Raw genomic sequence first — 12089 nt, forward strand, 5'->3', positions numbered from 1 at the left:
TTTGTTTGTCTGGGTTTAATTTGTATTTTATTATTGTATTTTATATATGAATTATTGTCCTTTATATGTGAAGTGTTTTCCAAACAAACTAAAATTGTCTATTTTATCCAAAACTATCCATGAAGAAAAGTTGTGGGACATTTTCACAACCAGATAAGACTATGGCCCTCTTCCATGCCTGGAACCAACCAGCCCACAGAGCTGAGGTGAGGGGGGTTTGACCGGAGCACATGGGGCCCTGCCAGGCAAAGCGGCCCTCAAATGGCCTCCCTGGCAGGTTTTCTGCATCGGTCTTTCAAAACCTGGCCCTTGGAACTTTTTCTGGGTGGACAGGCATTTACCTCCACATGCCCACTCCTCACTGACAGTGGCAAGCGTGTATATAGGGAGGGAGCAGGGAGAGTCCAGGAGAGAACGCCCCAAAAGAGAAGTGATAAAGCCCTTGCTCTAACACACCAACAGAAGCATGGGTGGGTGACTAAGCTACCCCAGACATTAGCCACTCTGCTGAGCGCTTGACTCCCCACAGCCTCCGGAAAATGGCCCCAAGATTATCCCCATTTTACACAAGAGGAAACAAAAGTTCCAGGTGGGAGGCAACCTGCTGGGTCATTTAGCTGGTATGTGGCCCAGTGGGGACTCCAGCCCCACACTGCCCATCCTGACCACTATCCTCTGGCCACCGTGTGCCTCAGCTAAGGTCAAAGCAAACAGCCTGCCCCAGACCACCCTAAAGACATGAGCTCCACCCCAGTCCTTCCTTGCTCACCATTCAGCCTCAGGCCGAGCTTATAGCAAATATGCGTGGAAGGGACAAATGAATAAAGCCTTCCAAATCCTGCAGTGAAGTGCCTTTCCTAGTCCAATCAGCCAACTTCCAAGACCTTCTGGAAAGAGATGAGCCGTAGAGTCCAAGCTACGCTTGGGAAAGAAGAGTCACCAGACATGGTTCTGGGATCTTAGCAGAGGACGGCGTGTGCTTCTCCCTTGCTTGTGCCCAGAGGGTCATGGCCATGGCGGGCAGACGGCCTGCTCATGTTTTTCCCCTCCTGCTCTCCTCCAGACTGCTTATGCTCTTGCTGCGGCAGGTCCTAGCCGGTCTCTTATGACGTGGACTCCTGTTCCTGGGGCTGCTATGTCATGGCTGCAGACAATGCCTAACTTCTAGCCACTTTACTGGATGAAAACGGGTCTCCAGCTGGCTGTCACTCCGAGAGGCCATGGGCACCACTCCAGATGGGCCCAGATAACTACATTCTAGCCCTTCCTGTGACTTCTTGTGGGGCAGAACACCGACTATTTTCTCACATCAAGGCCCTCACCTCCTCGCCCCATTCTTGTGTTAGCAGTTTGAAAGGAAGCAGGTAAAGTCATCCCCAAGCAGCCGGACAGGCTTGGAGGACTGGGCCCACCCAGTCTGGAGCCACTGGGAGAGGGAGACGGGCCCCTAGGGACACACGCTGAAAGGAGAAGACCTCCCCGAGGAAAGGATTTGGTCAGGAAGGACTTTGGATAACTCAGTTCTTAGGAAATTAAGTAGCAAAGAGCAGAGTCCTGTTTGGCCTCCATGTACAGTCTCAGAAGTCAGGAACAAGATTGAAAGGGTCACGATCAATTCTGGAGCCTCTGACACCACCCACGTTGACCAGCCTGGCTTGCTCTCTGTATCAGGAGGCTGTCAAGTTTTCAATCACTCAACAAACAGGCACTAAGTAGATACTGTGGATACCCAGTGACCCAGAGAGATGATAGGCAGAATGGGTACCTACCACCCTCTGGATGGGAACCCCAGGGACAGAATGGGTACCTTTCAGCCTTCACTCCAGTGTGCACCTGCTGCCTCCCAGCCTTCTCGAAGGCACCCAGCCTCTCAACCTTGGTCTGGCTCATCCTGCTAAGCCTGGGGTGCCTGTTCTGCGCCAGACCTTCAGCCACAGGAGCAACAAGGCCTACGATTAGGGTGACAGCCGCCGGGCCCTCCAGGGTGGGTGGGGAACGACTGTGGCATGCAGTCAGATGATGAACTGTAGCCAGGGTGCCCGGCGGGGCTCACCTGCTGCTGGGGGGCTTTGCCGATGTTGACTCGTGATGCCCCAGCCAATGGTTCCCACCTGGCCTGACATGAGTAGCGTGGAAGTTTCTCTGCTCTCAGCCCCAGCTGCCTTTTGGGGGTGAGGACGGTGTTGGGCACACGCCGGTCTGTCCAAGGGCGCTTTCCATGTAGGGCTCGACTCGAACTAAAGGAAGGCGAACAGATTGGGAGGAAACGTAACAGGGTTCTCTGTGGAGTAAGGCAGATGTGTGCACATAAACACACCTGTTCCGGGGAGCACAAGGCGGTGAAGAGCTGAGCAAGGTAACTAGAACAAGACGGAAGATGCTATTATGTCAGTCACAGAAAGCAAAATCGTTGGCAAATCAGCCACCTCTCTGGGCCAAAGCATTCTGTCGGAAAGAAAGGTTTCCCAGGGGCGTGCACATGAGCGCGCCTTAGAGAAGCAGCCTGGGGCTTTGAGGCTGCAGCTAGTGGCTGGGGCTGTGGGGACTTCATCCCCTGGGCACACTTGACAACATCTGGAGGTATTTTTGGTTGTCTCGTTGGGAGAGGTGTTGCTGGCATCGAGTGGGTAGAAGCCAGGGCACTGCTAAACATCCTGCAATGTGTGGGACGGCATCTCCTCCAGCAATCTGTGGCTTCCACGTCTCACCACCAGCGTGGAAGGCGAGAAGCCCTGTGCCAGAGGAGCAGGGCTCAGACCTGCATTTTACGCAGTGTGGGACCTTGGGAGAGCCACGTACTTCCTCATCTGAGAAATGGGCACAGTAAGACCTGAGCTGCTCGTCACACAACTTCATGAGACTCAATCCCCAATGGTCCGGGAAAGCTTTTTCACACTGCAAAGGGCTCTTTCCTGAGCTTTTCTTAGTTTGAAAACTGCAGGTGACTAAAGCATCTGACATGGTCACTGGCATATAGTAGGTGCTCAATAAATTAGAGAAAATCATCAGTTAAAACAGAAAAGGCCCATTTCGCCTCTCTGTCCTATGTCCTCCCTATCTCAAGGGCCATCTTTTTTTTTTTTCTTTCTTTTTCTTTTTGCCTATCTATTCTATTAAATTCTCTACCGGTAGAGGGTAGTGGTGTTAGCAGAGGCCGCATGGAAAGCACCTTTGAATGATCAGGGATAGGAATCACCATATACCCTGACGATGGAAGACACGAGACTGGGAAGTTTTGCCAAATCAAGGGAAGGCCCCAGTCCCATGCAGGAGTCCTGTACTTTCCACTCGCGTGGGGCAAGATCCAGGTGGCAGCTGCCCCAGGGTCTCAGCCCTCAGCTTCCTCTGCTCACTGGAGGTCAGCCCACCCAAGGAGCTGTGCAAGTTGTTGGCATTCAGCCTACAGAAGCTGGACCCAGAGTGGGCTACTTGGTGGTGCTGCTGGTGGTGTCGAGAGGGCCGTTTCCTCCGTGCTCCTCTGGGAGCCCCTCTGATGTTACCAGCCCTGTGGAAGCTGCCATGTGGGGACCAAGGGCACGATACACCCATTAAATTGCCATCCATCTGAGGATGCCAGATGTACCCTTGAGATCTGATGAGAGAATGCGTCATGGTGTGTGTGCAAATGCTGGAACAGAGGGCAGATGTAGTAAAGACTGTGAAACCCAGAGGCAGAGCAGAGTGGTCTGGAGCTTGGGCAGAGGCTTGAAGCTTAGTGCTTCAAGATCCTTAGCAATCTTTGCACTACTGTCCTGTCCCAGGCCTCTCAGGGCTGGAGGGGTCAGGTGCCATCTTTTCCAAACCTCTAAAGGGCATGGGGATACAGGCCAGAGGGGAGGTGCCCTCCCTCGGTAGCCAGAGCTCCTCCCACTACACAACATTGCTTCCTTGTGGTCTCCGGCACCCTTGTTTCTACGAACAAAGTGGGAACACCCCGTCTTGGCACCTGGGGAAACAGGCAGAAAGGCAGGCCTGGCGCCCCGCTTCAGTGACTTAGTGCTTCTAATCTGGACCCTCCCACATGTTAGGGCTGGGGAGGAACTGGCCCTGCTCTGGGTCAGAAGAGGGGAAGGGGATACAGCAGGCCAGCTTCTCTGGGAGGGAGGGCAGAAGAAGCCTTTGGGGAGAACTCTTAGGAGCTGGTCCCTTCCCTAAGGCCTCCTCCCTTGTCCCCAGAGGGGTCCACTCTCCCCACCAAGGGTGATCTTTTTCCCTGACTGCCATTTGCCCACTTGTGTCTCATACTGTCAAGGTGACGGCCCTGAGCAGAGGGGACACCCTCCACCGTGTGGTTTACAACTTCCCTTTCCTTCCCCTTCAGGACAAGCACGTGCCACAATGCCAGCACTACCCAGGAAATATTTAATCCTCAGAAAAGCTCAAGGAGGTTGGTCAGGGCCCCCTGCCCTCCCCACCCCCCCACACTTGAAGCTAGTCTCAGGATGGAGAGAGGAGCCCCTGGGAAGCAGGCTCACCCTTCCTTTCCTCCCCCACTGCCAGAGGCCAGGTTCTTCCCCCACAACCCCACCACACCATCCCACCTCCTGGTTCACTTCTGTGGCCCCAGTGACCTCCACACATAGGCCCCTCCTCCAGGTGCTGAGGATGCCCCAGGGTTTTGCAGAAGGAAAGACACAAAGACAAGTTTGGTTCAGAAGAGGCTGGAAGAGGCCGCCTGGTGTTGCTTCCACTGGGCCATGTGGCCCCTCGGCTCTCTGGTGGCTGTGATCCCCCAGCTGTAGGCTCGCAGAGCCTGCAGTCTGACAATTTCTGTTGTCCACTCAAGAAATTTCTCCTCAACTCGTAATCTCAGGAAACAAACTGAGGGTTGCTGGGGGTAGGGAAGGATGGGGGTGGCTGGGTGATGGACATTGGGGAGGGTATGTGTTATGGTGAGTGCTGTGAATTGTATAGGACTGATGGATCACAGACCTGTACCCCTGAAACAAATAATACATTATATGTTAATTTAAAAAATAAAAAAAATAAAGAAATCTCTCCTCTGACCCCTCTGGTCACACAAGTGGGGAGGGGTGGTGGGTGACTTTAGGCTGCTCTCCTTGGCCTGGCGTTGTGGCAATTACACCAGGCCTCTTTGGGGAAGTGAAGTCTTCTAGATCCAGCCTGACTTTTGTCAGGAGGCAAAGGCTGGTCTTCGGCTGAAATGTAACTAGAGAAGGCACAAAAGTCCTGGCTGGTGAAGCGGCCTGATGGCCATCTTGGGAGGAAGCGGGAACGGAGGTGGGAAAGGACAAAGGCCCTTGTCTGCAGGGCTTAATCTCCCATACCACACAAACCTCCCACCCTCAGCCAAGCTCTATCTCCCTGTCCTGGGCTGCCAACCAAGGCACTTTATTAAAGGGAGGGAGCAGCCTCAGGCAAAGACACAAGAAGCAGCCCCATATGTGTTTGCAGTGGGTGACAGCCAAGGAGGTCCAGACCGCTGGAGTGGAGTCTGCTGAGATGGTGGGAGGGAGGGGAAGGAGACCTCAGTGTGAGGGCTCTCAGAACGGCAGGGTCAGATTCTGCCCCTGGCTGAGGTGAGGCTCGGCCCTCATTTCATTCCAGGTCTGGTACAGGAGCCTGCAGAAACCGGGCCAGGAAGGCCATAGCAGCCGGAGCCCTAAGCTGTCCTTGCTGCACCTTCTACCTTGAGTGCCGAGCCTAGGTCAAGACTGGCTCCCTGGCCCAGAGTCCCATCCGTTCTCTTCCTTTATATCCCACCAAACCTCTTGGGGGATCAGGAGCACCAGGAAGCCCAGCGAAGGAGAAGTCGGGGAGCTGGGGCTGCCCTGGAGACCCCATCACATTAGGCATGAAGACACGGGCTCACCCCATCTGGGGACCTGCAGGGCAAGGCTGGCCCAGTGGAGGGAGGGGGTCTGGCATAAAGGAGAGCAGACACGAGTCAAGCTTCCACTTCATGTAAACAAGAAGGAGTGTCCCCCGCCTGGCCAGCGACAGTCTTGCAGGGGTGTGCAGTCGTCTTGAGATGCTGCCGACTCTCACGTCTTGGATCGAGGGTCCCTGAGGCCAGGATGGAGGCTGTTGGGCAGGAAGCAAGTGAGGGTCCGGAGTGCAAACTGGTGCAGGGCTTGACCTGAATTCTCCACAGGGCAGGGCCGGGGGGCACACATAGGTCCTCCCCACCGCTGGCCCACAGCTCAGGAAATCACACAATTTCTGGCCTTGGCGGGACTGGCACTTGTTTTACCTGCAGAGACAACTGACACAGGCAAGGAAGACGTAAGTGAAGTGCTCAGCAGACTCGCCTCTCCCCGCTCTCCTGTGTTCTGCCCACACCTCAGATTTAGGGGCTGGGCTCACGGTCTCCCCCGCTAGCTGCTGATCTAGGGTCAGGAGGGCCCCCAGGAAAGCAAGAAGAAATGTTCTCCCTGTCTCGTCCTCTCTGCAAGACAGTCACTGTTTAGGGTACCAAGGGATCTGCTGCCTCCTGACCTCAGCAGCATCAGCAGGGAAGGATCCAGAACCCCAATCTACAACTATGATCAATGACTTAAAAAGTCTTTCCAAGAGGTGGCTTCCCAGTAGCCCAGACTGTGTGCAGCTGCCCTCACCGCTTACCAAGCACAACAGATATTCTCAGCTAATCCCCAGGGCAGCGGATGCACCGTGAGATGGTGCCACCAGCCCTGCTGCACAGCTGAGGGCAGCAGGCCCACCGGCTCCCTGAGCCTGTCAACACCAGCACCAGCCTTGGCTCCTTCCCCAACACAGGGACCCGGGGAAGGGGTCACCTGGGTCAGGAGGCTGATGGTGAGCCAGGCAGTGTGGCTCAGACGACACGCTTATGGGGGTGGTTTTAAGACAGAGGAGGGAGGGAGCAAGCTTCATGGAGGGGAAAGGTTGGGGAGAAAAAGCTGTTCTCCAGGCCAGAGGAGCACGCTTCCCCTCTTCCCAGGCCCCTTCCATCCATTCCCATCCTTTCAGCCCCAAGTGGAGGCCAGTGGCTTCTTTGGCTGGATTTCTGCTCCGGGAGCTGCAGAGGGGAGCCAGGTGCCAGCCACTGAGCTCCTTCCTGCCAGCCCCTCTCCGCACAAGGGTCACCTCCCTGGCGCCCACACCCTTTCCCACATGACTCCAGCTGCCAGTTTAATTAATGCGGCCACTGCCTCCTCTCCTGGACCACCAGTAAGGGAGACACTGAACAGGCTCCAGTGGAGGTCTCCCCACCCCCCGCAAGCTCTGCTCGCCACCACCTTGTCTGGGCAGACTGAACTCACTCGGAATACGAGCCCAGCTAGGCCTCCTTGGAGGCCAAGTTTGATGCTTGTGAGGCTTAGAGAAGGTGGGAGGAAGGTGGATGTGCCACGCCCCCTCCCTCGAGAGCTCCAAGGGTCAAGGAACCTGGGTCGCCTTGCGGGGAGGGCGAGGGTGGGGGCGGGCTGCCTCTGATGCAGCTCTGCTGGGGACTGTGCTGTCCCACAGCCCCCTCACAACTACCACGGACACAGCCATCCCCAGTGTCTCTCCTTAGCGGCTTCTTTTATTTGCTTGGCCTCCTGAGCAGATGTGGCGTTCCTCCCCGGAGGCGGCAGCATTCTGGAGGCAGGGAAGCAGATCAATTTCTGCAACCCGAGGCAGGGGAAGGAGTGCGGCTCCAGGGTGGGAAGAGTGGGTCTGCATCCTGAGCCTGCGCTGCGCCCCGGCTCCTGTCCCCCTGCCCGGGGAAGTTGGGGGAGGCGGGGGTGAGAGCCCACAGGTTTGCCAGGTTGCGCCCCCCACTCTTTCCATCCGGCCAGGAAAGCCTGAGGAGACTGGACTCAGGATTCATCTCTGTGCCTCCGACGGAGAGATGGTTTGAGGACAAATTCTTTGTGTGCCATCATTCCCTCCGTGCGCGCTGACTGCGAGTCTAGCGTGTGTAGGTGTTTGGCAGGACTGAGGAGAATCAGACCTGCTCAGGTTAACAGGGAAGAATACATAAAAATGGCTTTTCTTTTCTTTTCTTTTCTTTCTTTTTCTTCTCCTCCTCCTCCTCCTCCCCCTCCTCCTCCTCCTCCTTCTTCTTCTTCTTCTTCTTCTTCTTCTTCTTCTTTTTTTTTTAACAAAGTATGGGCAGCCCAGGGAAGATATGAGGAAAGGCCAAACCTCAAAGGGAGCTAACGCTGAAGTGAGACCCCGTGTCGTTGGGGAGGTCGCCCGTAGAGGTGCCTGGGGCGTCAGGGCAAGGACACCGATCGGGATGCCAGATTCGGACCATGGGCTCTACAGCCCCAAGGGTTTCAGGACTTCATGTTACCCTTTTCTGGAAGATTCTTCCTCTGGATGGCTACAGTGTTCTCGCTCCCTTCACTCAAGTTGCTATTCAAATGGCCCTTTGTCCCTTCATCAGACAGGCCTTCCTGATCACCCTTTATCAAAGGGTCATTGCCCGCCCTGCCCTTCTGTTTCCAGCCTGGTATTCACTCTGTAAGAGCAGGGGCTTTGCTTGTTTTGTTTGCTGTTGTACCAGGAACTTAGAACAGTGCCTGGCACAGGGCAAACAGTGCACAGATATTTCTTGAGTGAAATGGCTGCCCAGGCAGTGGTAAGCCACTCACAGGTTCGTACCAATCCTCACAACAGCAGCAGCAGCCATAGGTCTCAACTGGGCGATGTACACGCCCTCACTCACCTGGATGGTGAGGAAAGCCCTGGCGAGGCCCAAGGGAAACCGGAAGGGAAGAGGGATCATGATGTATGACGGTGAGAATAAGGACGCTGTCCTCTTTTCTAGAACTGGGTGGGATCCGTTCCCTTGAAGGATGCTCACTCGACTCCCCTCACCTTGCTGTGCGGTCGGGACCCTGACTGGTAATAGTGCTTGGCTTTAGCAAGTCAGACTCCAAACACCAGCTAGGGCACGACCCGGGACGCGCAGGAGTGGCACTGAATTCTGAAACTCTGTCTTGACAAGACAGCTCTTGAGTAGACCTATCCTGGAACTGGAGGCCCACAGGTCTCCCTAGCAAGCTCTGAACCCCAGGAGCACTTCCCCAACCTTCCATCCCAGACAGGGGCCCAGATTTCCAAGAGAGATTTGAGAAATCCAGCCCCCAGGGATGACACAGGTGAGCCTGAAGTCCCAAATCCAGGAGCCCAGTAGCCACAGCACTAAGAGCCAGACCACATTGTCAGTTAAGATGGCTCCCCCATGCATGAATCAGGGAACCCAGGAAAGTTCTGGAAATGCAATGTCACTGTAGTCACCTCTGAGAACTCTGGGAAGAAAAGTATGGGCCCAGAGGACCTTGGTAGGTCATGACCCAGAGGTACTCTGGGGTGTTAATGGCCACTCTCTTCTTCTTCTCCACTAATGGGATATCAGGGGGAGAATCCATTGGTAAGAAACCTCTAGACCTTCCAAACAGTCTTCAAAGATGTAGGAAAGTAGCACTAACCCTAAGTTCTAGAGATAACCACAGTGCTTTGTGCAGGGCCCTGGGAGGCAAGAGACCATGTTGCCCTATTTCCCTGGACACAGAATCTTGCCTCTCTGCACCTATCTGTGAACGATGTCATCCAGCAGGATGGTTGTGAGTTCTGTGTGACAGCAACTAGCATGGGTCCACCTGGCACCTGGTCAGGGAATGTCTGTGCCTTTCTTCCTTCCCTTGACCATGGTCAAGAGTGTTGGCCATTTCCCAGTGATCTTCCTGGGGGGACGGGGAGGGGCTCCGGGACATCATCTGGAACTTCCTTCCCTCAGCCTGGCAGCCCCATGAGGGCAGGCCCTTATCCGAGAGTTATCATAATCCACGGCTCTGGGACCCCATACATGGGAAACACTCGGCGCACTTGTTTAAAAGGCAGATTCCTGAGCCCAGCCCAAAGGTACAGACTCCTCACTGAGTTTTAACAAGGCTTTCCAGTGAATGCCGCTCCCTGAGATTGGGATCTCTGTGCCAGAGGACCCTCTTACCTCCTGTCAGGCTTGGGAAGTCTGTAAGTGCACTGACCGCAGATAAAAGGTCCCAGTTGAGAGAAAAACAAGAAGGGAAAGGAGCTCAGCTTCCACCAGTAGAGGGTGCAGTGAGCCTTCAAACCACCAGGGGACCACCCCCACCTCCCCACCAACCCTGACAAGACACCCACCCCCCATCCCCAGACCTAAAGGAAGGGATTTCCGATGGTCCTCCCAAGGGCCACACTTAGACCGGCAAACATTTGCATGCTGCTTGACAACTATATACTTCTTATCGAGCAATTTCACAGGCTGCCAGCACTTAGCTTTTCTATTTTTCTCTTCCACCCACCCTATCCATCAGCCCAGGCTCTCCCTTGACAAGAGGGCGGCAGGGAGAGAGAGGACAGAGTCAGAATCAGGAGCTCAAAGGGACCTCAGAAACCCTCCCTAGCTCAGCTCCTCCTCTTCTCGAACAGGAAACAGCCTTGGGGAGCAGGAAGGATGGGTCCAGGGTATGGGGAGCAAAGTGCTGGCGGGTGAGGTCCCACACGATGTCTGTTCTGATGATGTTCTGAATGTTCCCTGTAGGAAAAGGAACCTTTCCCTAGATGAGGGCCCTAAGCTAGTAGTTAAAGTGATTTCCTCCCAGATGACAGTTCCAAGAGTACTAGAACTGCTAGTTCTAACCTTGGGGGCCCCATGTAGTCAGGAATGTGACCCTCTGTCTGTTACACAGAGTCGTGGCGACTTAGCTTCTGCCTGAGATGAGACACCAGGACAGCCCAGCTGCTGTCATACGTTTGGGAAGCTGGAGGCCGAGAGAAGGGCTTGTGGGGAGAGGGGTCCTGCTTCTTGTCCCTTCCCTTGGAGGGAAGCAAGCAGCAGGGAGAGGAAAGGGCTCATTAGCAGCCTGACTATGAGGCCCTGGGGAACGGGAGGCCCAGTCCTAAGGCCACTCTGTGTTTCTTCTAAAGGTTGGGGAAGGAATAGGGTGATCCCGCTGGGTCTCCCGGGGCTTTCCTTACTTTACGTGCTGGGTCATCAGGCACTCGGGAGAGGAGCGTCCCTGGGGCGCAGCCCCACGTGCTTGGCTGGCTCCAAAGACATGCAGAGGGTGGAGGCAGGGGTGGTGACCAGCCGAGTCCTCCACCAAGCAGGGAACTGGCTGCTGAGAGACTTCGGGAAGGTGGCAGGAAGGGACGAGACAATGGGCCTTTCGTTTCTATGGAAACACTTCAGGGTGAGGGGCTGAAGGGAGCAGAGCTCCCACCTCCTCCACAGTCAGGACTTGGGAAATGGCCTTTTTTGTGGTCGGGCCCGCCCCTCCCTCACCCTGCCCTGCCAGGTGTTCACCATGGCAACCCTTCCTCCCAGCAAGAGGGGTAAGTGGCAGAGCACCAGGTGCTGGGGGAGCCAGGGAGCCCTGTGGGAACCCAACTGGGGGCCACCACCCCTCCCTGAGAGGTCACAGGTTAGAGTCCCAACCCCACCACCACTTCCTGTGTCCTGAGACCACCGAGTGCACCTCTCGGAGCTCCTACCAGCCACCTCTGTGGTGGTCGTGAGGAAAAAGTGAGAGAGAAAGCATCTCGTGAAGGGCCTGGCACATGGAAGTGCCCAAGAGACGCTTCCTGGTCCAATGGAGGTACAGCCCTGGCACCCCTATGTCCCAGATTCAGAGACTCCCAGGCCTGTCCTAACTTGGACAAGCACAGGCGGAGCGCGCCAGGTTCCGGGGCCAGCTGGGCAGGCAGCGCAGGGGAAGGTGGTTGTGACCCTTGCTATCAAGCCATTATCAGGTCAAAGCTAGGGCTGTGGGGGTCAATGGAGATCTGGAAGCACTCAGATACCCCAGCAGCACCTGCCTGGCCGGGGGAGGCCGGTCGCACCGGGGCCGAGCCTCACAGCCACGAGAGAAATCCCTGCACAGAGACCCCTTCCACTCGGAGGTCCTACCGTGAGGAAAGGCCCCGGAAGCAGCCCCGGCTGTCACCACCCACCTTCAGAAAGGCCTGCTCCGGAGAAAGAGACAGAGGCCCAGACCTCTAGGGAGTCCCAGAGAGACAGCCAGAAAGACGCCACCACCAGGAACACGCTCTCCCGAAAGTAAGCAGCAGGACAAACACCACAAATAAGCACAGGGAAGAAGCAAGTCACACTATTTACAACAGAAATGAGT

General features: G+C 55.5%; 1 protein-coding gene across 2 annotated transcripts in view; it reads right to left on the bottom strand.

Moving 5' to 3' along the window:
• Positions 1-5318: 5318 nt before the first annotated feature.
• FAM83F (family with sequence similarity 83 member F) overlaps positions 5319-12089 on the bottom strand; it is a 32403-nt gene continuing 25632 nt past the window's right edge. Inside the window, exon 5 of one of the 2 annotated variants that reach the window (XM_032882951.1) lies at positions 5319-6214. In XM_032882951.1, coding sequence (XP_032738842.1) covers positions 6165-6214 — 50 coding nt within the window. In that variant the 3' untranslated portion in view covers positions 5319-6164. Of the gene's footprint in view, positions 6227-12089 lie in introns of both variants that reach the window. The other variant, XM_032882950.1, reaches the window with a different exon arrangement.

The sequence above is a fragment of the Lontra canadensis genome, unplaced genomic scaffold, assembly GCF_010015895.1.
Source record: "Lontra canadensis isolate GAN:19392208 unplaced genomic scaffold, GSC_riverotter_1.0 scaffold84, whole genome shotgun sequence".
NCBI classification, from domain to species: Eukaryota; Metazoa; Chordata; class Mammalia; order Carnivora; family Mustelidae; genus Lontra; species Lontra canadensis.